At 37.1% G+C, this 27,774-nt stretch overlaps 1 protein-coding gene across 2 annotated transcripts; it reads right to left on the bottom strand.

The window, feature by feature from the left end:
* GOPC (golgi associated PDZ and coiled-coil motif containing) lies at positions 1-26,356 on the bottom strand. 2 transcript variants are annotated; one of them, XM_053938299.1, is made up of 9 exons: positions 26,055-26,356; positions 13,264-13,428; positions 10,972-10,995; positions 7,489-7,664; positions 7,052-7,217; positions 5,714-5,809; positions 4,776-4,940; positions 3,927-4,107; positions 1-3,401 (listed from the first exon to the last, which is right to left on the bottom strand). In XM_053938299.1, exons 1-9 carry the CDS (start codon positions 26,331-26,333, stop codon positions 3,283-3,285), a joined length of 1,371 nt encoding a protein of 456 aa, XP_053794274.1. In that variant the 5' UTR covers positions 26,334-26,356; the 3' UTR covers positions 1-3,282. The 2 variants fall into 2 exon arrangements, with proteins under 2 accessions (XP_053794274.1, XP_053794275.1); XM_053938300.1 differs by lacking the exon at positions 10,972-10,995.
* Between the last annotated feature and the right edge of the window lie 1,418 nt (positions 26,357-27,774).

The following is a 27,774-nucleotide window of genomic DNA, read 5'->3' as shown; positions in this document are numbered from 1 at the left end:
TTGGGTGCAGAAATCACTGCAATGCAGAACAGTATATTTATTTACAGTCTAATAAAAATATATTATATTCAGCTTAGCTAGGTGTATACATGTTTTGCCAAATGTTCTGCTACAGAAATGAGAGTAACCCATAATGTAATTATGTTTGAACAAATACAATAAATACCTGTATTTTATTTGATACAACTGTGGATTAACATATATTGAGATGGATACAAACCCTCTTCACTGCCAAGAATACACTTCTACAAAGGAAATACTACATACAACCTTTGATCAAAGTTATATTTATTGCCGTAAAGCACTTTCCTTATCTTACATGCTTTTAATTAACATTGGTCCCAGATGCCAACAAACACTGTCCACCTTTAGCTTAAAATACAATTGTCTTACTGAAGATTTTAATAGGAAAGGAATTATATACCAAAAAAATTGAAAAATTATCTTTAGAATATTATTTTATTTTTTAAGTAAAAATATATATACACACGCAAGTAAACTGTTTTACACTTTAAAAAATAAAAATGAAGTCTGAACACTGACTTTCCTCAGAAATTCTTCCAAGTCTAACTCATTCAACCTCTGGGAATCAGCAGGACTGAGTTTTCCAGTTACTGACAAAGGGGAGAATACACATTTGTCCATTGAATCTGGAAATCTCAACTTGCAGAACTTTTCTCAGTTTAAATATTAATCTCTAAGCATTTTGGTACGATTGCAAACAAACCAGTATGTTAAATCAGGTGGTAACAAGTCCAGTGTCCATGGAGACAGACTGTAGTGTCTGAGTGAAATCCTCCCATCCATGGCTTCCTAAACAAAGATTACAAAAACTGCTGGGAAGGAAATCTGGTGATAATTTACTGCTACCTGATATGTCTACTCCCAGTCATTTTCCTCAGCAATTGTTCCTTCTGTTGATCTCATATAGAGATAAAGAGGAGCAGAGAAAAGGTCCAGCAGATGAAGAAGAGAGCACAGCATCACATGAAACTGGCAGACAAGGAATGTTAGGAAAATAACTCTAGAAACATTCTTCCACTTCAGGCTAAAACTGATCAAATGCATTGAACAGAAAATACAGTGCGCCATGAAGTAAGGAAGAAAAAATAAATAAAAAATTTCACCTTTCCCTCAAATAAAGGGAAACTGTACAGGAAAATTGAATGTCTTTTAAAAAAATTACAAGACTATTTGGACAAGTCTAATTTCTAAGAATTGCAGGAATATTCCACACAGCAATGATTTTCAAAGACAAGATGACCAAAACTTAGCTTTCACCTGTCTCTTCCTGACAGAGAGGACACTGTGTGTTCCAGGCCACAGACAGTTTCAGAGTGCACTCTGCTTGAGTAGCTGTGGGAAAAACACAAATCTGGATGCAAAAGTTCTGGCAGTGGATTCATCTGCTAACACAGAGCCAATGTGTCCTCAAGTTTCTGAAGCTTCAGAAAAAGAAACATGCCTGGGGACCTGTTTCTTCTTCACACAGATTTATTTTTAAATACTAGTTTCTGTTCAGTGAAAACTGTACAGCCTTGACTATTTTAAAAACCTTCAACAGTATGCTGTACGACAAACACTAGTATAAAAAATGAACCAAATAATGTTACTCCACTAAGTAAGTGAAGCTCATGCACACGCACACACACACACAAAATGATTGTGTAAATAGCGAAGTTAAGGGATTTATAAATAGCAAAATCTTTGAATAAAGTATATACATTTTTAGGCTTTTTCTATAAACATATAAATATATATAGTGCTCCTAGGAGAGACAAGGAAACTGTGTTCTACATCACAACTTAGAACATAAGATTAATTGATGTTACTCTAAAGACCTTTGATGTTTCCTTCTTATATATTTATACCCTACACAGTTAACACTTGCAAAGATATCTTTTCACATTAGTTCCTCTTTCAATGTACAAAACCATTTTACATTACAGTTCAACAGCCTGCAGAGCAGTGAAAAGGAAAGATGGCACTGCATGCTGAAATAGTAAGTGCGAAGACAATGTAGAGCTTGTCTGTGGAGTGTGCTGCACTTCAGCAAGGCAGCTACAAATGGAGCATGAGAAACTGCTCAAGACACCATTCTCAACCTCCCCACCTGCAGACACACCAGGGGCCTTTAGATGCACACCAATAAAAAACTAGTTTAAGATACACTGCTCTCACAAAGGGAGTAACATTTGCTTCAACAGTAAGACAATTATAGGTTAATAGGACTGCCATAACATAACACAGATAGGGCCAGGCACTGTATGACTCTGAGAACATCCTGTAAAGTACTGTGCACTCAACTTCTACTTCTTTAAGAATTATTTTAATGTGAAATGCGTATGTTCAGTACCCATCAAAAGCACTCATTATTTCATAAGGTAAAGCTAACGATGACCAATTCAAACAACTCTGCATTAGCAGTAACCATATCCATTAAAAAACAAATGCTAAATTGATGATGCTCAGAAAAAAATACCAAAGGGCTCACATTAATTGTGAGTAATTTTTCAATTAATTTCACTTTTAAAACCCCATACTATTCTGTTTAACTACTTTTGGAGCAAGTTTCGAATGGAACAAATGGTGGTGAATTTAAATAAAAACAACAAATCCAAAAACCTCACTCATGAAATTACCATGGGCTGAACAATCATGATTAGCAAGCACTCCACTGCTTACATGGGTTTTGATAGTCTTTGCTCAAATAAAAGCTCTCATCTCTACCATTCTGAGGAAAAAAAAAGTGTTTTTTAAACTTACAGTTCAAAAATCCTAAATACAAAACACATGGATGTAATGGAACAAGTGTCCCCCGCATCTGTCCAGGGTTAAAGCATGTTCCACACAAAACTGAACATCAGTTGCCCCTTTAAAACATCTGAGGGTCAAAATTAGGCTAGTCACACATTATTCTCCTTCCTTAGGGACATCTATGAGATTAAAAGTGGAATGTACTGAGGTTATCCACTTTAAAAATCCCACACTTTGGTGGGACTACTCTTTTTTATTAAAAGAAATTCATTTCACATGCTGTGTGTTCAATAACTACTGTGTGTCACGCAAAAGACAGTTTTCCACATTTAGAATTGCTCACAATGAAGCCCTGAGGTAACCGCCTTTTTTTTCCAGGCAACAGTAATACAGTTCCTTTTGACATTTAATCTTCCATTTACAACCTATACTAGTATATGCAACTTTAAGCAGTCAATATGATTATCAATTGTTCCCAAAGATGGGATCAGTCCAGGTTTTGCTTTTTTTTTTTTTTGATAGTTTTTAGGATAAAGATTCAGCAGAACGGGCTAATTTGGGTGCAGTGTCTTCTAATGAAGCTTCAACTGAATTCCCCAGGTCTCCATTTTCATGTCCATCAATACTTGGCTTCTTATCAAACACTGCAAGTTAAAAAGAAAATTGATTTAAGGAAAGAAGCAATCTTGGGAAGGACAGATCAGTGATCCTTGTTTCAAAAGCTGGAATGTTTGCTGAAATGACTACTAAAATTAAAGCTGACAGGTTTTTAGCAGAACAGAGCATGGCAGGAAAACAGGAACTGTTTATTTGCTTTTGTCATTTAAAAAATGTATCTGAAGAAGCCACCAACACGAAGTGTTAAGAGGAATCTTAACTGTTAGCTCTGACTCCTAGTCAGAGGTAGGAAAAGATAAGAATAAATTTTAATTTCAACCTTTGGGAAAAGATGGCCAAGAAAAAAGTTCATAAGTTAATTCAGTTGTATCTAAGTAAACCAGGCCAAACAGTGAGGGACCAACCAGATGAACTGACAGTCTATTAGTAGGTTAATTGAATTGACAGCAGATTAATTTTACAATGAATATAAAAAAAATATTTTCCAGAAATTGGTTTGCATATTGAGACTTCAGAATGAAACTGCACGTAACACATATCAGAAGGTTTACCTTGTGAGGGTTTGACATCCACATTTGCATCTTTCCTATTAGAACTTGAATTCGCACCTTCTTCCAATTCATCAAGATATAAACGGTAACGGTGTCCGCTCTCATCCTCATATTCCACATTTTCATCATCCGAATCAACTTCTGGAGCAACGTACACTACTTCAAATTCGATTTCACCTCTCTAAAATGTAGCCAAAAATACAAATTTACTTCCTACTGCACAGCTACCCAGCAGGATTACCAAGACAAGCTAGGTTACTAAAACAAATACATTTTACTGTTGTAAACACATTTGCAGTAGTGTTGAATATTTTGGATAGGTATCTAAGTTTTTACTGTCTAAAGTAGAACAGCTCTATAGCTAAGCTTTACCAAAACTACCCATATTTCTTATATGCCAGTACATTTCAAACAGTGATTTCTAATGAGGAACTTTTCTGATAAATTAAGCACACCTGTTAATTGTCAGAAAATGGGAAGCAAACCAGGAAGATTCTAGACCACAAAACATATGAAAAACATTGTTTGGCCAGAGCTGTTCAGTCGTAAGAGTAAAGCATCTGTCACTAAATAGTTATTTCCGTGGGGCAATGTAATAAATTGATTTTCATCAGCCTTACTGAATAATGATTAGCCAATACATGTTTAACAGAACCACTACTGACCCAGAATTTTTCTCCTTAAATTGCAAAACGTAAGAGGATTAAGTGTAACGTGATAGAGCCTCAAGAATCACTGTAGCTTAGCATTACACTGTACTTAACAGGAAACATTAAAATTCAAGGCAATTCAACAGGAATTACGCAGGAAGCACCTAAATGTGCCTATGGATAACAGATCCAAACTGACCTGTTGGGAAAGAATAGTTACAGCTTCTTTATGCTTGGCATCTCTTAGATTAACTCCATTTACTGCCAAAATAGCATCACCAACATGCAGTCCTCCACATCGATCAGCAGGCTGCCCAGGATGGATTTCAGAGATCAGTATTGGAACACCATGCTCCTTCCCACCCTATTAAAAAAAAAGGGCAAATGTTAATTAACTGAAATGTCTTTTAGTGTAAAATTGACATTCAGATAGTAGCTCCTAAAGTGCTTATTTCAACTTCTATTTTAGAAAATTAGAAATCATTCTTCAAACAAAGAATGTTTAAGAATGTGTGAGCTGCTTCCCTTAATTTTTCTCCCCACAGAATGGAAAATTTTGAATATGCACTCAAAGTCAAAGCACGCAATTCTGAATACTAATAAAACTATAAAATCATATACAAACTAATGAAAAGCAGAAAACCTCACTTAAAAGCATATCAGGCACCATATTGACTTGCAAGAAACAGTATTCATATTTAGAATAAAAGCCTAATAAGTCAGAATTTTCCAAATTTGTTGTAAAAAGTTTACACCGCTTTTGTTAGGTGAGAGATGCCAATACAGATACTTTTTAAAAACTTATAATCACAACAGCTAAGCCTTGGAAGTCAGGTCTCAGATTGTCTCTGCTCTTCTAAATACTTACACCTGGAATCACCACTGGCTAATCTGCTGAAGTATCTATACCCTACACATAAAACGAAATCCTAAATTTAACACAAAGTAGCAATTATCTATTTCCTAATCTATCAAAATGTTCTAATCTATCAAATGAAGTTCTATGACCATATTTATGGTGTATGCTTTTTTCATTTGTTCTAACCACACATTTACTGATCCATGCATTTTACAGAAGTAGGAATACAAACTTGAATTGCTGCTTCTGTGTCATAGAAAATAAATGCAAATATTTACTGTGATTGAAATTCCTAGTCCTTCATGGTCTTCTTTAACTAGCAAAACTTTTCTGATTGGACCAACACCTTGACTCTTCTTTAAGGCATCAGGATCCTGGTTTGATAAGAAACAAACATAGCATAAACGTAAATGTGTGAACCAAAAACTGATGCATTTCAGCATTTTGGGTTTTTGTAATTATATAGTGGCAGTGTTATAAGCAACAGAGTTTCAGACTAGCTTCAGGCAGGATAAACTTTACAGAAAGGGAGTGAAATCAGAAAAGATTCCTCATTATGCATCCCTGATAAGAATAGTTGTTTAAATTACTTCACTGCTGATTAGTGCACAACACAGAACTTAACTTCAAAAGAAGGAAATCAGCCACATATTAAAAACACTAAGGGACTACATGAAGATTTGCTGATCACTGCTGAAATGTTATATGATGTAAACTCATCTTAAAAATAACCAAATGACAGAAGATGATGTAATATACTCCCAAGGAAGAGGTTGCTTACTCTAGTTTATTTTTATTGTAATAAAAATAAACCACATCAAAAGCCATTGAACACAAATCTAAAAGAGAGACTAAATAAATCAAGGTTTTCTTTTTCCTTTTGTTAAGTCACTGATGCCATTATGCATACCTTTAAAACCACAAATACATGTATTTATCCATCAATGTTTTACATGCAATTAGCAACATAAGCAGTAAGATCCATCTGACCAACTAAGGTATTTAGAACAGATCAAAAAAGCACTTAGCTGAAAATATCTAGTTTTCTGTACTGAACACTGGGGTGATTAACAGGATATGTGCCTTGTTGGGTGAGTTTTACCAAAGATACCCATAGTGACATGCTGTTTAAAAGCTTTGTTTCAGAAAGTATCTTTAGGAGGGAAAAAAAACAACCCACAAATAATTCTTTTACAGAGTGTCAATTTATCTGGCATTTTAAGAAAAAAAATCAAAATCAATTTCAGTTTAATCTAATGCTAAAAATTTTATTCCTGGTTTTTGTAAATAAGTTAGATCCACATTTTGAAATCTAGGTTACAAAATTCTGCTGTTAAAGTTGTATTTATACACATAAATATATATATTTATATCAGAGGCTCAGTTTTCAATAGGACTGAGTGTTCCTAGGTAAGTCAAAGGAATTGTATCATCTTCCGTGGTCATTTATAGGGATATGTTATTCAACACGGAACTGTGCTTCAGCATACAAAAGGAAAACATATTTACAGGTAACATTTGAAAAAAACACAACACTGAAGTGAAAACAATCACAAGGATGAAGAGGTAACTCATGTCTGGAAATCAAGGAGGAATGTCTCATCTTTTCAACTTACATGTCCTGGTGGTGCTTGCATTGGTCGTTTGAGATCGTTCCGACCCCGACAAGCTCTAATGACGGTTTTGTGGCGGTGAAGGTGTATTTCTGCTTCCAGCTGGTTCCACAGCTTGTCATGAGCAGGTCCTTTCATATCCCGGCCCAGTAACTGAATCTGCTGGACCCTACACAGTGACAAAGAGAGTAAAACAATGCTGCATTACAGCTGGAAAAGCAATGCACAGTAGGACTCATACACCTCATCTGGCTGCAGCACATGATCATGCTGCAACTGGTGCAAGAACCCTGGGGATTTTTGCTCTTCCTTTTGTTAATTAACTGGAAACGTGAGGCTTTTCCTCCTTAGTCTTAACCTTGAACCTGCCTCTGGGGATGCAAAGGAAGGAAACAACAACAAACATCTTATGCTAGGGGACATGGATTGACTTCACATACCTTCCAGCTAGTTCCTTATCTAAATACTTGGCTGCCAATCTTGCTCCATAAACCTCAGCCTGAAGCACAGCTATGTGTCTACGGAGGGCTTCATTCTCCTTCCTCAGCAACTTCACCTCAGCTTCCAGTTGAGCTTCTTTGACTTTTTCCTTCTTGTTAGCTTCAAGTTCTCTCTCCTTTACAATAACCAAAAAAAAGAAAAAACCCACAAAAAATAAACAAGGAAAGAATGTTAAAAAGCTTTTATCCAAGTTAATAAAGAAAGAACACTTACTATTTCTGCATACACAATCTGAAATTATTTTCCTGTGTACAAGACATGCATGCAGGAAAAGAAATTAAAAAAAAAAAAAAAAAAGAAAGCAGGGACTCTTGACAATACAGCTTGTGGTTTGCATACTACCCTACAAAAAGGTGGCAAAATTTAAACAGCCTGAATATCATCCTTTCAGTTTCTTGTCTTGCAAATAGGAGATTGAAAGTTAAGCAATACTATTTTCAAAATTAAAGAGTAACCATGAAGCTACTAAATATCTCAATTTAACTAAATTCTTTAACTATTATGATGATGACATGGAAACTTAAGTCCATATGTCCTTAAAATAACAATTATTTTCATGCAAACAACCAAGAAATGTCCAGCCAGAGACATTTCCAGATTAGAGTCTGGAGACAACATAAATAAAGCCAAGGATTCTACACATGAAGATGCCTATCCTGACAAAACTAGAAGAAAATTAGTGCAAAATAGCTCTGTTAAAAAAAAATCCCAAACAAAACAAAAACAAAACCCACATTCAAACCACACTTTGAGCAAGCTATCGCATTGTGTTTCACCCCCTGAAAAACGAATTATGGAAATATAAATTAGTCCTACACTGCTCCATCCCAAATGTACACAAATTGCACAGTCATTACTTTTTCTAATACCCAGCGTACTGGTGCAAAAGGAATTAGATTGCTAATCTACAAAATCTACTTTAAGGAGAGCATGCTTGATAACTTGTATCTTTTATATCTTGCTCTGCATCCCTTTTACAAAGTGGAGGAAATCCTCCACCACAAACCAAGAAAATAGTGAAGACACAGGTCTAAATACTGTTTTTCCTTTCAAAAATGGCTGTAAACTGAAACAGCAATAAAAACTAAGTTCACCATAATGCATTTTTGAAGACACCTGGAGTACCCAAAAACCACATCCTCTGTACCTGTACCAATTACATTGTTAAACAAATAAAACCAGGAAGTGCTACTAAAGAAGCAACAGGACAGATACAAAATTTTACAGAACTGGCAAGACAAATCTGTTATCAAACTGTGCATATGCTATTTACTATTCCAAGCCTGGATATAAAACCATTAGTATGGTTGATATCACCACATTTGAGAAACTACACAAAGTTGGTCCTTCCAAATGGAATTATTTTCACAACAGATATATGGAAGCATTTATTGACTTTGCCAGAAAGTTACCTCTGAATTTGGTAAGACTCTACTGCCTTCCTCATCTGTTAAATACTTTTATCAGTTTAGAAGAACAGAGTACACACCTATGTACAGGTTGGTCAAGAATTGCCCAGCACAGTGCTCAGGAGGAGCAGCTCAAAGAGTTCTTGAAATCACTGGCATTTCACTTCCTGCAATTCCCATGATGACCTACCTTCAGATCAAGTTTGGCTCCATAGGCATATTAGAAAAGATGCCACACAAAGCCACTTCTGGTCTCTGGCTTTTAGGTTGGGGTTGTTTTGTGTGAATGACTCTGCAGCAAATCTCTTTCTGAACTGCAGGATCACACCTAAGCCAAGAACTTTGACTAATCTACATTTCAAACCAGGAGTTTCTAAGATTATACCAGTCTATTTCTATTATTATTTTGGTCTTGGGCTATTTTCATTACAAGAATTCAAGAGTGCCACCATGCTGTGTCATCTCTGCCAAGCACTTGAGGAATAAGAAGGGTCACAGTTCAGACTTAACACCTGTTTTACAGTAGCTACAAAATCCATATATAAAAACAGTGTTCCTGTTTAGCTCTGTTCCTATTGTCAATATTGCATTAAGGTGATCTAAATAGTAGTATAGGCTCCCTGTTTGTCCACTTTTAGAACATCTATTATTTGACAAATACAGAAAGACAAAGACTAGAATTTAAGATAGGCATATTCCAACCTCCCTCAGAAAAGTGAATTGCTGAAGGAATCAAATATTCTTGATTACACCAGCGAATTTCATGCAGCACATTTTACAGTATTTATACAGAGTAGCCAGCCTAAACACCCTCATCCAGACTCAGATTTTCCATTGATTTTCTCTGAATTTGGTCTGTCATTTAAATTAAACAGGAAGCCAAACATTACAATTCTGTGTAGAATCACTTTTAGTCATGCATTTTAAATGTTACACCTAAAATACAAGGCAAATGCAATCCCATAGAAGTGTTCTCTTCCTATTTTCTCCATTATTATGACTACTGTTTTGTGACAGAGGTGCAAAATTACACCCAGAAGCCAATCTTCTATGGACTGTCTCCAACTGATCACCACATGAAATAAAAAAAAAAAAAAATTAAGAGGTTTGCAATACAGAATCTCTGAAGATGTCCTAAAAGAGCATGTCCTGTTTTGAGTGACTGTTAAAAGATTTGACAAAAGACTCAAAAGTTTAAAGAAATCAAGGAAGTTAAGTTACAGAATATAAGAGATATTCTGTAATATAACAAATACATTTGTTTCATGCTTTCTAGTGTACATAGTATGGCATAGGTTCTGATAAAAGAAAATGTATTTTCTGTTGGTAATATAAAAAATAAATGTTACAGCAAGGTTGATGACTAAAGCTTACAGTTACCAATTATTATGCAGTTTTTCAAAAAACCAAATACTGAGTAATGATAATGAAGCATGTAACATAATAAAAGTAGAAAAGCTGTTTAAAAAACTTTCAAGTCTAAGTGAAAAGATAAAAGTCAAGTTTGCCTCACTTTTAATTTATATCTATGTATTATTGACTGCATACACTTTTGGCTGTTACATCAGCCAGTAAACCATATTAAATCATACCCATGACAAAAATAAGGGGAAAAAAGGAGAATTGGCAGGAATTTTTAAAATACAACATGCAGAATACTTCATATTACACTCATAGATGTGTACAGTGTTTATGCTTTAGCAATGGTATAACACCTTAACATTTTTGAGATACTGCCAGAACAATCCTTCAGAATGTCAAGTTGCCAGATATCACCCCAAACTAGCTGTAGCAATAATAAACAGAATGCATACAGAATTAGGAAAGAGGGCACCACGTCTAGAGAAGAAAAATTAAAATGCAAAGGAAATTCTTTACACAGCACCTTGCCAACTGTTGTGAAGAAGGAACAAGCCAGATCTGTTTTGCCAGTTTCTGAGGCCAACATATATATAAGTTGCACAAAACAAAAGCACTGCTTAAACATAAAAAAATGGCAATCAGCATACTTACCATTTCATCCACAGAAAGGACAGACTTAAGACAGAAGAAAAGAGTTCCATAATTAGAGAAACAGGCAATAGGAACTTCAAGAAAATGCAACAACATAAATTACTTAGTCCAAAAGGACTTCACCAGCAGACTATATATTTCATTAGATGGTGTAAAGAACAAGCACACTGCTACAATTCTATTTAGCAATAATTTTGGTATTTTACAGTGAAATTTATTAAAAACCTTACTAAAAACTTTAGTATAGTATTGAAAACAATACCTTCTCCTAAAACACCAAAAATCTCTGTAAATAGCAAAATAATACAATATACATGAAAAAATCACAGAAAATCCATTCTGTAATATAACATTATACAGGTAATAGATTTTTTTTTTCCTTTCAGAAAGAACAACATGAGTTACAAGAGGAACATAAAGGACAGGTAGAAGTATCAGAAAAGGCATCAAGAGCAAAAACAAAAAATATTCAACTAGCCATCTTCCTACTCTCACAAAGAGTTATTATGATTGCACTAAGAAGATTCCCACTCCTAAAAAATGGACGTGGCCTAAACTACACAATTATCAATTGCTTAGCAATCTAAACATTTTAAAATGTCCTAGTTCACCACTGTGTACAGTTTTACAGATTACAGAGTATACATTTATGCTAAGAGTCTAAAGAGTCTAAATACAAAATAAGAGTGTCTGTCCCTCAAGAAAGCAGGAAGTCAATTAATAGAGCTTTATTTCCCTATTGCACATTCTGTTGACACAGTTCTTCTTTGCCCTTGGAGACCTTCTGACTGCCAGAAGGTCAACACAACAGTTTCATTTACCCAAACATCAGAGGTTTCATTTTATTGTCATTTAGGCAGCCTCAGTTTTGCTTGTTCTAGCGTTGCAAACTTTCATAGCTTTCCTTATCTAGAAGAGTTTAAAGTTGAGCTTCTGTCCATTAAAGCTATGAATTCCCTAAAGGCAAAGTAAAACAAACACAAAACACTAGTCCTCGTATTTATAAAAAGGAAAAACTAAAGGAAAATAAGCAGAGAATATCAGTCTAAGCTGAAGTTCAATTAATAGAGTTCAATTTCAACATAGATAAAACTGAACCAATGTATGTAAAATGTATTTATTGCCACCTGTGGGAAGAAGACTGTAGTCAATAGCATGGATATTTAATGTATCTTTAGGAATCATTTACAAGGTTAACAAGGTAACAAGAAACAAAAAGGTTTAAAGTACTAGTCTGTGAATTAGTCAGAAGTTAAGACGAACTAAGAAAATTTGGGGATCAAAACCATTCACAGTGATGTGTTAACTTAAATTTTCTACATGTAAACCTGCAGTCTAACACTTTAAAAATGCTGGTTATATTTAAAAAATGCTTATTTAAAAGCCATGAGAATTATTTAGAGCTCTAAATAAACTTCACTATACTGTAGCCATAATTTAGTACAGAATAAATTATGTGTGGACAATCCAGAAAATGTTGCTTTTATACTGCATGTACAACTATATAGCCCTAGGATGACAGCTCTAATCAATTACCACTTTTGAAACTGAAACACAAAGAATTTGTTACTCCTGCTGTTCAGTGATTACCCTACACATCCTTTAAAACTTATAGTCTACTACTGTGTTTTATTGTACATAAATTAACAGCACAAAATAGCTAAATAGTTCCACATATATTGGGAGTAGGTATTTGCAACCAAACTGTGAAGCAATTTTAGAAAGTCAGAGATAGACTTTGATTCATACCAACAGTTAGAAACCACATGTATACAGCATAACTCTACTGTATTTTTAAATTTACAAAGTCATAGTATTAGAGCCTGAATTTGTGGAGTGGCTAGTAACAAGGCAGTCTATGCCCAGGCGATCAGTCAGTGCTAACTAACTGCACAGATTAATTGTTGTTAACTTTTGGTGGGCTTTGTAAAGGTCTGAGTTTTAAAAAAACATGCAGTCTACTGAGTGCTTCTATTACAGCCTTCTTCTATTATCTTTTGCAACTTCAGTCTTCAGAAAAGCTTAACATTTTCTTTTTTTTTTATTTTCAAAAACCACTAAAAATGGTTTATTTACAAAAAACTTCTTAAATCCTTACTCTTTATTCTGACATTATTCAACTTATTTTTAATGGTTGCTAACAACCAACTATAAACGTTATTAAAAGCAAAAAAGCTAATATTTTTAACATAAGAATTTGTAATCAGCTTATTCACACCTTCTAAGGAAGAACTTCAGCCAAGAGAGGAAGAAGAATTATATATAACCTCACATTCAAGTTGCCATACTCACCAGTTTTGCCTTAATAGCCCCAGAGTCAACATTCTGACCAGTCTTGGCATGTAGCTGAAGCTGAACAGCGTGGAGCTGCAAAAGCTGATCATGCACTTCCTTTTCCAATACTGCTTTCTCTGCCTGTGTTTCTGTCAGTTCAGACTTCAGATCAACCAACTGTGCCTGTGAAGATACAATCCATCATAGTAATGAGAGCAAGGATTAAGTAGGGTCACCAGAACTGTGACACCTAACAGCATTTGCTGGTACATGGATGCTGTACCTGCTGGAATACAGGTTAAGAATACCTGCTATCACACATTCCTCTGTAGCCCAGCTTTAACACTGGATCATTTTCTCCACAGCTTGCCACCAAATTCATGCAGCCACAGAGCCAGCATCAAATGACTATATTGCCAAGAGTAACAACAGCTGAGCTTTCCTTCATGCAGACAATGGCATGTGATGCTGATGTTCACTCCAAAAAAAGGCAATGACATTAAACTTATTTTAGAATAGGTTTACACTAGAATTTACACTTGTAGCAATGTAAACACAATTTTAAATTGTAAAATTATTAAATCTTACTGAAAAAAATTGCTCAAAGTAAAATGACAGTTATTTATCTAATGCTGAAGTCAAATAATCCTATTCACAGATGTTCTATTTTCAACAGTTTAACTGAAACACCAAATTAGTTGGGTAAACCAGAAGTCATGAAATGCCCCTAAAATGCATATGTAGAAAACAAGAAATAGTTATTAACTCTTGGAAAAAAAGTGGTTTTGAAACATTTTAAGAACAGTTTTCACGTAGAGTTTATGTTACAAAGCAGAAATCTGTAATGGAAAAAATAGTGACATGTTTACAAAGTTACTTTTTATCTAAGTTCAAGTAGCATTTTATAAGATAAGTTACATTTAGATAAGCTTTAGAGTTACTATTTGCCAAAAAAAACACATACTATGATTTCAGGAGATTTTTAGGTAAATTCCCAAAGTATGTTTTTCATCCAAAAGAACTAAAGACCAAAATGAAAAAGTGACTCAAAAATACCTTCTCATATTAAAGCAGGGTGTTTTGGGTATTTTAACAACAACATTATACTAACATTCAAATTAACAGCGAAACTCAAGTTGCAAGGCAACTTGGTATAAAACGTCTGTATCTGTTAATGAAAAAAAAGCAGGAAGGATTTGACTATCAGTGGGGAAGATTTACTGCGTCTAACTTCAGGCAAATAGTTTAGATGGCCAGCCTCCTCAAGCTTCCAGAGTAATTCAGAGACAAGGAGGCACTTCCAGAGGTGATTCAGAGCACCCAGAGTGCAACTGATGAGACGGATCAAACCAACCTACAAGTGTGCAGCTGCCAAGAACACTCTCCCTTCCTGCCTCTTGGCTATGCCCTTTAGCCCCACATCTCTGGGACTGAACAGAGCAGAACTACCTCCCCCTGTCCCTTGAGGCAGAGCCTCAGCAAATCAGGCCAGCACTTATTTTTTGCCAAGAAAATGGAGCTGCATGCATTTTCACTTTCAAACTGCCAGAAAAGCAGAAATAACTTGAAAAATTTGCAAACCCTTGCAAGAACTCTAAAGCAGGAATTGCCTTTTATAGTAAGATGATATTTAAAATACTACAAAGCCAAACAATTTCAGAGAAATTAGTTACTTACAAAGCTGCATTGCTGTCCCAGTGACCAGCCACAATTAAAGTCTCTCTGCTGTGGTTTACCCATCGTCTAACAAAAGCAGACACACACCTGAACTAACACAGCAAATGAAAATATCACCAGCATAAAAGCTGATGATACAGTACAGAGCAGATAACAAAGACCTTAATAATGAAGACACAGTCACAATTTCACATAATAACAATATTTTGTTATTATTACATACTATATATATTAAGCCTACTTTAAAGAAAATAAGACCACTTCTGTCTTACTCCTTTCTAACAGCTAATATGCTGACTTTCATTGCTTTTTTATACACACACACACATGGTCTCTCATCTACTCTAATTCAAAAGACCTGTAGAATGGCGAAGTGGCAGACTAGCTAAATTAGACCAATTTAATATCGTCTTCACCTAATAGAAAATGGCAATTGGAGTTCTGGTGGGGAAAAAAACCCCAAATTTATTTCCCTGTGCAAATAACAAAGCAGCAAGAATGATGGCCATTTGCAGGGTGAATGATGCCCCAAACGTATCAAAAAAAGACTGTCAAACATGTAATAAAAATTAAAAATAGTACTCGTCATATAACCTGACATTTAAATTCATACCCTGCTGTTTTAATCATAGAATCATTGAATAACAGAATGGCCTGGGTTGAGAGGGACCTTAAAGACCTGGTTCCAATCCCCCTGCTATGGACAGGGACACCTTGCACTAGACCAGGTTGCTCAGAGCTCCATCCAACATGGCCTTGAACGCTTCCAGGAATGGGGCACTCCAGACAACCTATTCCAGTGCATCACTGCCCTCACAATAAAGAATTTTTTTCTATTATCTAATCTAAAGGTACTCTCAGTTTGAAACCACTCCCCCTCGCTCTGTCACTACATGCTCTTGTAAAAAGTCCCTCTCCTATCTTTCTTGTCACCTCCCTCCAGTTACCATAAGGCCTGAATAAATAAAGAGCACAAAATAGAAAAAAAAAAAAAAAAAAAAAATGAGAAATGGTAAGAGCATATATAATGGAATTAATCTGTTTACATATTATGAAAAGTCATAAATCTATCCCCAGGAACCGATGCAGGCACAAGAGTCACATCAAAATGCAAACACAACAAGCTACTTTCATATCTACTTCTATGAAGGCTGACAAATCTTTACATTACCTCACAGAAGTCCTGCCATCCTCATCTTGGCCAGCTCACTTAATTTTCTTTTATGTTACTCTTAGTAGCATCACTTTTTTATCCAAATTCCCTCAATTAGTTATAAAGCAAACATATGAAAAGACTGTTGGAAATTCAACCTCTCTATCTTCAATTTTGGAAGCTGCTCAGTAAAAACCAGGGACGGGGCAGAGACAGCAGATGAAATCATGAGCACAAACAAGGACTATTAGTAAAGCCATTCCTTCCCAGAGCACCATTCACTGCATCAGGCAAGGGCTCTGTAGTAAAAGATGGTGCCAGATAATATTATATTTCAATTTCTATAAACATAATAGGACAAACACAAGGATAAACTAATGCTGCACAAGGAACTGTATTAATTCTTTAATTTGAATGCACTCTCCAACAAGACCGTCAAAGAGCAATGCCATGTATTTTGGTGGTCACCTGCAACTACCATAGAAAATTTGCAGAGAAGTCAGCTGGAGGCTGAAGTTACAAACATCCAGCCACAGGAGACCATTGAGCTTCATGGTTAGGTGAGTTCAGGAAGAGCCACCAAACAACAAAAACAGAACAGAAACTTTGAACAGGGAACAACGAGGGGCAGAGGTTGAAGAGAAGGTATTGTACTCACTTTCATAACCTCCTCTTAACTGTAACTTGCTGACTCAGGCAAAAAAGGAACCCTTCTGGGCAGAAAACAACTGTGCAGATCAGCAATGACCACTCATCAGCAAGCACAACACTGCAAGGTTACACCTTAGTTTCTCTCTGCTCCCTTCTTTGTGTCTCTGCTCCAGACAATGCACAGCAAACAGCACCACCAGGCTGTGGTCATGGAAGTAGGATTTAATCATGAAAACCTACATCTACACAAATCAAGCAGGCAAGACATGAAATTACGGCTTCAGATTACAACCACAGGCTATTTCTAAATTCTAAATAAAAGTCTACAATTCAAGTAAACAGGAGATCTTGGACAAATTCATCAAATAGCAAAACTCAGCATTTATCTTCCATACAATCTAACATCCAGATGATACCAAAAAATAGTTTTAAAAGGCTAACTAAACATTTAGTCAATTTTGAGACATAATTTGCCATTTACTAGGTGTTTTGTATTTCTAAAAGGGCTTACAGCTATGAAAACTAAATGCCAATTTCAACAGAAATAACTCAAGAATTTATAAACTACTCTTTTTATTCCCACAGGAGATAAAAGAAATTGTGGCATTAAGCAATTAATATTTCTTCCACAGAACATGTAAAAAAAAATCTCTAGGCAAAAGAACCCAGACCATGTCCTATTTTTAATCAACAATCCTTATTTCCTGTTCAAGCAGTTACAAATTATCAAAAAACTGAGTTTGTTACATTATCTTACACTGAATATGTATTTTAAGCTGGAAATAAAATAAATGCCATCTTAAATGCTGGAGTTAATTGCATTTATAGTAATAAGAGTTCTTAAAGTCTTAACTAGTGTTTTCGTCAGGAGTGCTAGAACAAAATATTAGCATTTAAACCTCTTCCAATCAATTTATATAATATTTTTCATATGATGGTCTGAACTCTCATTGGTACATTTTTCACAGAAAAGTGACCATTAGTTATTCTAACAGAATAGTTAGAATATACATTATAAAATAGAACATGCATTGTAAAAAACAAGAACATAGATCTTTCCCTGAACAGCTTACAATGTAAATACATCAAGGAAAGGATGAATAAACATAACAGAGAAGTACAATTACAGAGGTATTTTTGTATAGAAGTGCCCAACAGGAAGCAGACAGATGCTAAAACCACAAGTTCTGTATGAGTGCTCAGAAGCATCACTGCTTGAGTGAGGCACTAGGAGATGACGATATTGTAACCTCTGAAGATCTAAAGCATGAGGAGGAACACACAGAAACTGAGAAAACTTCACAAAGTGGGATGATGGTGATTTATACACCATGCTGACAGGAAACTTCCACTACTAATAGTGAAAGCAGCTGCAGGGGGGTGAGGGGCAAACTGAGAGATGGCATCATTAGATAAAGTAACAACAACGGGTTTAGCTTTGGGAAAAGCTTTTTCATTTTCTGAGCTATCATTGCAGCAACTTCTGCAATATGGACAAGAGCTGCATTTGAGCAAACAGATACAAAAGATATCTATGACTTACACATTGCCCAAAGTGGAGCCTAGCTGAATTGGCAAGCTGGGTCATAGGCCTGCATACTACTAGGGCAAGACAGTGGCATTATTCAACACAGCAAATAAAAATAAGAGGAAGACCTGAATCAACTCAAACTGTAATGACTGCACATCTTGGTATATGAATTTCTAGCTCAAAAAAAGTCTAGGCATAATTCAAACATAGTAGAAAACTCAGATTTTTTCAGCCAAGGGAAGGTAGATACATACAAAAGGATCCATTAGTAGCCTTAAGTGACTAGAAATCATAGGCCAAGCATTCATCAAATGCCTTTAGTTTTTGTTTAATTTCAGGCCTTTAGTGTACACCTTATTCATTCTTATGCCAGGCCTTTAAAATTCATAAAGGTCTGAAAACTGTCTGTCTAAAGATTTTTTTTCCACCATATAATCTCTGATTGCCAGAAGATAGGAGTTCATTTCAGAATTTTTTAGTTACCTAAATAAGGCCATCTAGTGCCATCTTTTTATCTGTATGTCTACATTTCTCCCTATTTCACCCTCCTTCCCTGTTGATTGAACTGAATTAATTTTCAAAATACAAATGAATCTATTAAAAGGGTAAAGGTGTGTATGATTTTAGTTCCTACAACATACAACTTTTACACTAAACAGCTGCTAGTAGGAAAGAGTAACAAATTAGTGCCCTTTCAGAGGGAGATGTGGGAAGAGTCAGATCTTTAGCTAATTTGTTTAATCCACACAGAGACAGAAGCTGACAGCCTGGTGTACAGGCAGTACATCAGCTCTGCAGTTCTGAGCTAAAGACTGAGCTGCTGCCTCATGTCCAGCCAACTAACCATAAAATGTAGGGATGAAAAGGCAAAGGAAAGGATGCTGTGATGTGGAAACTCCTAGATCATGCAAGAGAACAGGAACTGCCTGAATCAGAAGGCCTTAACGACTTGAAAAAGTGCTCAATACTTCCATTCCCCACAAATCATGACATTTCCAAGCTCTATTGATTCTGTTACTAATAAAACACCTCTGGTGTACATATATATACTTAACAGGTAATTTTAAAGGACAGGTCCTTATGTATCTTGCTATGGGATCAAACCAAAATTCACAGACAGATCAAGTTTATGAGGTGCTTTTATTTCCTCAACACCATGTCCTTATGTAATTTATACTAGACTCCATAAAGTTTACCAACATATGCATCTATGTATTTCAACATTCACTCCTGATCAGGTCTATTAACCTTCTGATTTAAAGGCTGCAGGACCCAGGATCATGAAACACAACAGAGCACACTACAATGCTGCAATTACTCTGTGGCTCCTGTCCCAGCATATGCACAAAAAAGCAGTATACATACCAAGATATGACGCTAGCATATTTGTTTATAATTTCATTCTGGTGGCTTTTTTTTTAAAGACAGAAACATCATTTAAAGGCAAATGCAGGTAAAAAAATAAAAATTTTTAATTATGCTTTACAAACAATGAAATAATTCCTCAGTGTTGCCATAACATTGCACAAGTGCAGGACAGAAAACAGTTTTTCAGAACACAACAGCTGCAGCTCCTACAGCCTGCAGATACACACTCAGACCCCAGACACGCAACAACAACAGAGTCTGGCCTGCAGAGCCCACACACTGCCACATTTCCATGGGGTCCCCTTGCATCAGCCCATGGTGTGAAGTAGCCAGAGCTCTTAATTATTACATTTCTCTAATTCCTTGAGGAAAGGATTGTCTCACCAGTATCACTTCCACCATTTTGCCTACAGCTCTCCAAAAGACAAGAACGGTCTACTCTTCCTCAGTCTTGACTATTCACATCTTCCTGCCTAGTGAGCAGCGTTTGCTGCAATTTGTCACACAACCCTATTAAGTTTAATGGGCTGCTTTGAATGAGAAACCATGGAACAGACCAGAGCCCTGTTTAATCTCATGGTGCTCCCTGCAAAGCTAAACATTGTGACAGCACTGCACAAAATGAGTTCCTAAATAGATGATATACTTGGAAACCGTATTTTTTATGATAACCCCCCCCAGTTTCACCACAGTGCTTACCACTGTGGAGTGGTAAGAGGAAAATGTTTCAAAATACTATTGGAAAAGACTGTACTGACAAATTATTAGATTATATTAAAAGCCTTATTTCATTATTATTGTGACCTCAAAAAGGACCTTTGTGACTTCAATTTTTAGCTAATGCTAAATTTAACAAAACACTCTTTATTGTCTGGCTAATAAGAACATGAACAACAAAATTTATGACTAATGACTCCCTAAATAAACAGTATTGTAGTGTAGCTATGTAAGTAGTCTTGGTAAAAATGCAGTGTATGATACTGAAGACACAAATGAATCATAAATTAATGTAATCCGTTTTTATTATATCCCATACAGAAGATAGAGGACATAAGACAAATCAGTTGCTCCATTTCTCAGGTTCTATTCTAGTCCTGACAAAACATTCAGGGTCAGCAAATTAAAAGGATGCAAAGCAACACTCCTACTTTTTTATCTTCGCTGCTGAAGACCATTCTGGACATATAATTATCTGCACACTTTTCCTCCCAATAATCAAAGGAAAAATAATAATACCACATCTTAAATAAAGCACCTTAAAAATTTGGTTTCCATTTACATAAATGGATACATCCACCAACATTTTTACACCTGTGACTGATCTTTTTCACCTGTATCATTAAAATACTGGCTACTGTTTTACTTTGTGCTTGACTGTTTCATTCTTTTTATTCTGTTTGCATTTACTTACAGAAGAACAAATCACTTTTTTTTTTTTAATCACTTTGCTGATAGGGACAAATTTCTGACTGCCTCACAATGACTATTTTTGTCAGGTTGCTCACACTTCTAGTTGCTCATCAGGAAGACACAAATCTGCTCTTCGAAGTTATATTGATAGTTTTATTATTGTCATTATTTTGAAATCCATACTACCTATGCAACATAAATCAGTAAAAAATCGTAAGAAATATAAACTAATACACTGGTTTCCTCTCACTTTCTCTTTGGTAGCTCCCAACAAATGAGACAGAAAAGGAAAACACTTTACCACATACAGACTGAAAATGAATTAGGCTAGTTAAATTCGTATAGAAGTATATAGGCTTCTGATAGAGGAAAATATTAATGAAGTATAGGCATAATTGTAATTAGAAAGGGCATAATGATTCTGATAGAAGTTATATGTATCACACTAATAACAACTTAGTATATAAGCTGACTGGAAAAAAGGATGTAAATCTATATTTCCTGAATATGTGAAAAATGCTCACATTTTAGGATATCAAATTAGCTGGACTAAATCTCACTCCACCAATATTTCATAAAAACTATGTTAATGACATTTGAAAAAAGTAAATAAGCTATTGCAAGTATTCTATATGTATGTACAAACATACCTCACATGGACAAAAAAAATATCTTGGTCTTCGACAAGTGCATTTCTCACTACAAAATAAAGGAGAGGGGCAAAAAAAAAAAAAAAAAAAAAAAAAAAAAAAAAAAAATGCAGACAGACCTTCCTAAGAAGATGTATGGTCCTACCTCAATTAAAGTAGTGCCAAACAACAGAGCAACACTGTACCTCTGCAGTGTGTTCCGTAAGATGGACTTGCATGCTTATGGAAAGTCACCATACACATAAAGCCACCTACATTTAGCGTTTCCAGTTTGCAGTTGGGGTTTTTTATATATATATCTTCATATTACCCACATCATTCTGTATGTGCTTTAACTGAATAGGTTACAAGTTACTTACAGAAGAATTCAGCTTATAGAAACATGTTCCTCTAAACATGCTGATCCAACTGAATCACTGACATAAAACTACATTTAACTTCTTAGACATACATGGTTTCCTCAGCTTTAGCATATACACAGGCTTAATACATCTGCCAAGATACAGGGTGTGCTCCACCAAACATTCCTTTCTAGCTTGTTCATTTAAAATTGCAGAATCAGATTGGCAGTCAAAGTGCTAGAGTTAAAGTCAAGCTCAGTTTTCACTGGCACATTGACATACTTCTTTTATTTCTACAAAACTGCAGATACACAGAACTTTTATTTTTTGAAATGGACATTTAGACCATGTCATAGTCAAGTGACAGTCAAACAGGGAAAAAAAAAAAAAAAAAACAACTATGAACTGCTTCTCAGTTAAACATTCTCTAAAATCTCACACACTGATCACCAGCATGCATCTGCTGATTTATATGGCTTTCCAACAAAGAATCACAAAAAATCTCCTTCAAAATGTCTGTCACCAGCTCTAAAAGACCCAGGTCCTTGCTATCCTACTAACAAGATACACTTCTCCATTTGTTCACAATGAAATGAGGCTGATCTCAGAAAAGACAGTGGCTTGTATTGCCAAACACCTTTTTTTCTCCTCTTTGACAAGCTACTTAATTTAAGTCTATCCTACTGTGACCAGCAGGAAAATTATGAAAACTAATCCTCCCCCCAACATATCATTAGTTTAATTTAAGACTAAAAATATTGTTAGCACAGTATATTTATAAACTTTCACCATCCTAAGCACAAGTAAATTTATTTGCATACATCCCCTGTGCATCTGAAATACCTTCAGGCTCCTTCTAAAAAGAACCTGGCCCAGAATTGCCCACATACAGCTGCCTCTTGGGAAACTACTGTCTTCCTGGAACACCTCTTTCACTATCCAGAAACATCCTCCATATAATATTTTACCTAGACTCTCTCTCTAGCAATAGATATGCAGCAAGATGGCAACAATTTTTTTGGGAAGTCCTACAGCAGGAGCTTCCATCCACCAGACCTCAAGCTGTGCCTCTTAAAAGCAAGTGTACCAATCAGAGAACGCGTATTAAGCTGATAAAGAAGATAAATCAAAGTCTGAACTGCATTTCTTTATTCTTGCCTGCAATGTTATTATAAGACTCAACAATTTTGGTCAAGGAAATGGTATCTACAAACGACAGAATGATAATAATAACCTTTTGTTGTTTTTCTTTATGAAATAATATCATTTATTCAGTAAGACAGGTCCAGTCAAATGCAGCTGCAAGAGTAAGCTTAGACAAACTTAGATTCAGTCCAAGTATTATTTTAATCCAAATAACAGATTTATTTGTATTTTTTAGTATTTCTCAAGATGGATCTAATTTATTGGCTTGTGTACCTAAGTAAACTATTACAGTGGACATTTTTGTGACTGCCACAAAAGCTTTGTATTAAAATGTAAAAACAGTATAAAGTTATAATGGTGAGTTATTAAGAAATACTTGCAATCTTAAAAGTTACATGAAGTACATTAACTCACATTATAAAAAAGAAGTAAAACCACCAATCATATCCTAAATGCCAGTATTGATGTTAGTGATTTCTTTCAAAATATGTAATTGTACTCTTCATATTGGTCATGGGGGCTTCTGACTAGAAATCTGGGCACACAAGAAGATAAGACACTCATTTTCAACAGAGCAGCTCCATCTTTTGGAGATTTTAAATGGCAGCTTTCATTTCAAGTTTATAACTCAAATAAACATGAGGTCCTAAAATTAATAACCTTCAAGTCAATATGACTAAAGTCTTCTAAAGGTCTATTTGAAAGATAAAAACTCCTCTATATGTATGAGGCCTAATACTACTCACAGTAATAAAAATACTTTACAAAGTAACACTTTTTATTCACTTCCAAAGCAGTCACTCTAGATTATCAGTATCATTTTTATCAAACAATTACCTCAAGCATACACAAAAATAATGCTAATTATTAACAACTGCTAACTGGGCTCCTTTGCTCTTCAATTAGTAAGAGATTCAGGCACAGATCTTCAGTGTTTTAGGTGCTCCTGATGATTTTAATTAGATACAGAAAACCTTTCAGGATCTGAGTTATATAACTTCCTTTCAAAATATTTAAGCTTGAAACAACTTTTCAAAGAAATCCACTCTCTTAAAATAACCTGAAAACTCACAGACCTGCACACAGCAACCCACCATGCCTGTGCAATATGCAAAAAATTCTGATTATCTACCGTAAACTCATAAATCTCATTTTACTGTACCTATACTTCACAAAGCCTACTTTATAGGTTGGAACTGTATATGTGTGTGCATATACATACATACATACATATATATATATATATCTCACCCCAATAATGAAACATATAAAACAGCATATCAACATAAACACATAGAGGAACAAAAACATCACTACAGTAAGCATTCTGGTGAAAAAAAAAAATAGATGAAAGAAATTCCTAGTTTAATGAGATCTTTGTTCTACTCTGAAAAATCCTGCTCCTCTGTAAAATTCCACAGGTTCTTTTGCTTAACAATGTCTTCATACCAGGAAGAAACCTGATTAAAACCAAAGACAATCTACTTACATCCTACTGAAAGACACACCTTCAGAAGAGCAGGTTACTGCTTGAAAACTCTAAGATTCTTTTATTATAATAAGCATAACACAAAGGACTGAAAGAAGAGAATTCTGTCTACTGAAGCTCTTACAAAGCCCATATTTTCACGGTGTCTCAGAATTTCCCCTCTTACTGCTATACCCTTACACGTTAAAAGAACAAGCAATAGAAGTCTAAAAAGTATGGCCTACAAGACACAATGAAGAAAATGGAAGGCTTTAGTCCAGGGAAAAGCGAAGTGAGGAAGAAACATCAAAAGCCTTCTAATTGTAATTAAAAGACAAGAGGGCAGGCTCACATTCACACCTGCTGAGGACACCACAAATAATACCTACTAAACCAAAGACACTCGGGTTGGATAGATATAAAATGACCATGAAGTTCCTCGGAATCTCCTTCCAGAGCACTCCAGTTCTTTCACAGGCCAAAAGACCTGCAGCCCTGCCTCTCAGCAGCATCAGGACCAGATAACTTGGCTCTGGCTTCTTTTCTCCCAGCCTGACTGAAACTCTGTATCAGGCACGAAGAAAACCTTCCAACAGGAAGGCCAGTTATTCTTCTCCTCACAGAATGTGTGACCCCTACTATTATTTTCAGTTACAAGCTTGGCAGAGAGCTATTTGATCTGCTTTGAAGTGTGAAGGAACAAGAGGACCTGTCAAAGTCCATTCCCAATCCACTTTTCAGTTTTCTTTACTCGTAAGGAGGAACAATGTCCTCATTTTGACTACTGACTTTAAGCTTTAAGCACCTCGATCTTGCCTTTGTCCCTCTTTTTACAAGTTTTTCCAAATTCACAGAATCTAGGAATAAATTAGGCTGGAAAAGAACTCCGGGATTATCAAGCCCAACCCGTGACCAATCACCATCATGGTAACCAGACTAAGTCCTTCCTTAAACACCTCCAGGGACGGTGACTCCATCACCACCCTCGACAGCACATTTCAATGTCTAACCAGCCTTTCCGTGAAGAACTTCTTCCTAATGTCCAACCTAATCCTCCCCTGGCGCTGCTTAAGACTCTGTCCTCTCGTCCTGACTCGCTGCAAAGAAGACCAGTCAGCAGCATCTGTTGCCCAAGATTCCTGCTTTCAACATCACAGAGAACTCCTTTGGCACGCACCGCTCCATGCCAGAGCTGGAATTATCAAACCCAGAGGAAGGATGGTCGCGGCCAGGCCCGAATCCCAAAACGCGGGGCCTGGTGAACCTTCCTCAGCTGCTTCGGGCAGGGGACGAGCAGGAGGAAAGCCGGGGCAGCTCCCGCTGCCCCCGGGGCAAGGCCCGGCCACCCCGGCATGTCCGGGGATGCGCCCCCGGCCCGGCCCGGCCCCGCCCGGCGCCACGGCAGCCCCCTCACCTCCAGCTTGTGGTTGATCTGGGACACGGTCTGAGCCTTGTGGCAGAGCTGCGCGAAGCACGAGCTCAGGCTCGTCATCTTCTGCCGGCCCTCGTACGTGATGTCGGCCTGGTCGGGGTCGATCTCGCCCAGCAGCAGGTCCACGTCCACGAACGCCTTGTCGAACTCCTTCTCCAGCACCTCCAGCCAGCGGAACATGGACACGCCGCCGCCCGCCGCCGCCGCCGAGGCCGGGCCGGCCGCGCCCGGACCGCAAGGACCACCGCCCGCCGCCGACATGCTGCCGCCCGCTCCGCTCCCAGCGCACTGCCCGCGCCGCGGCCGCCCCGCAGGACAGGACGCGCCCCCGGCCCCGCTCTCGGGGCAGCCACGCAGGGAGCGCGGGGACGCGCGTGCGCGGCGGCCGCGGGGCCGCCTGCTGGTGTGGCAGGCAGCGCCGGCCGAGCGCCGAGCCACCGAGCGCCCCGCCCGCGCCGGCAGGGGGCGCTGCGGGCCGGCCCGAGCTGGGCGTGAGGGGAGCGGGGGCTCGTCCTGGCCGGGGCTGTCGGGACTGTCCCCGTGTCCTTCCCGAGTCCCCGTCCTGGGCACTGGGAGCGTCCTCGGGCATAATATTGTAATTTTGGCCAGCTTTATGTTGACATATAGTCCATACAGAGCTATGCTCCGTTGGTACATAGTAAAGAATAAGAATATGTACATAGTGAAGAAAGAGAATGCGGACCTCGCCCTGAACAACGTACATTTACAACGTAAATACACCAAGGAAAGGATGAATAAACGTAACAGAGAAGTACAATTACAGAGGTATTTTTGTATAGAAGTGCCCAACAGGAAGCAGACAGAAGCCATGCGGAAGCCACAGCTCTGCTCAGAAGCATCACTGCTTGAGTGAGGCACTAGGAGATGACAATATTGTAACCTCTGAAGATCTAAAGCATGAAGAGGAACACACAGAAACTGAGAAAACTTCACAAAGTGGGATGATGGTGATTTATACACCATGCTAACAGGAAACCTCCACTACTAATAGTGAAAGCAGCTGCAGGGGGGTGAGGGGCAAACTGAGAGATGGCATCATTAGATAAAGTAACAACAACGGGTTTAGCTTTGGGAAAAGCTTTTTCATTTTCTGAGCTATCATTGCAGCAACTTCTGCAATATGGACAAGAGTTGCATTTGAGCAAACAGATACAAAAGATCTATGACTTACACATTTGCCCACACATGAGGACTTAAAGTGGAGCCATGCCGAATTGGCAAGGTTGGTCATTTTGGAATATGTATGGTCATTTTTATGTATAAGGGAGGGTGAGAGGAAAGAGGAGTCTGCACTACTGTATTCACCGAGTGCTGAGCATGTGCAAACCACACAGCAGGATTTGCAGTGATACATCCATTGCTTGTGCTCAGAAAAGATGCAAGTTTGCAAGTATTGTATGAAACCATGGAACCATAGACCATGAAGGGTTGGAAGGGACCTTAAATATCATCTAGCCCCAGCAGGGACAGCTCCCACTAAAACAGGTTGCTCGAGCTCTCATCCAGCCTGGACTTGAACACTGCCAGGGATGGGACATCCACACCTTCCCTGGGCAACCTGTCCGAGTATCTCACCAACCACAGAGTAAAGAATTCCTTCTTAATATCTAACCTAGTCCCAAATGGACTGCTGCCAGCACCATTGCATCTCTAGAAGCACCAATGAATTGCAGAATGAACC

This window comes from Vidua chalybeata, chromosome 3 (genome assembly GCF_026979565.1).
Source record: "Vidua chalybeata isolate OUT-0048 chromosome 3, bVidCha1 merged haplotype, whole genome shotgun sequence".
Lineage (NCBI taxonomy): Eukaryota > Metazoa > Chordata > Aves > Passeriformes > Viduidae > Vidua > Vidua chalybeata.
Note: the sequence above shows the minus strand (reverse complement) of the source record. Positions and strands in the feature narration are given on the sequence as shown.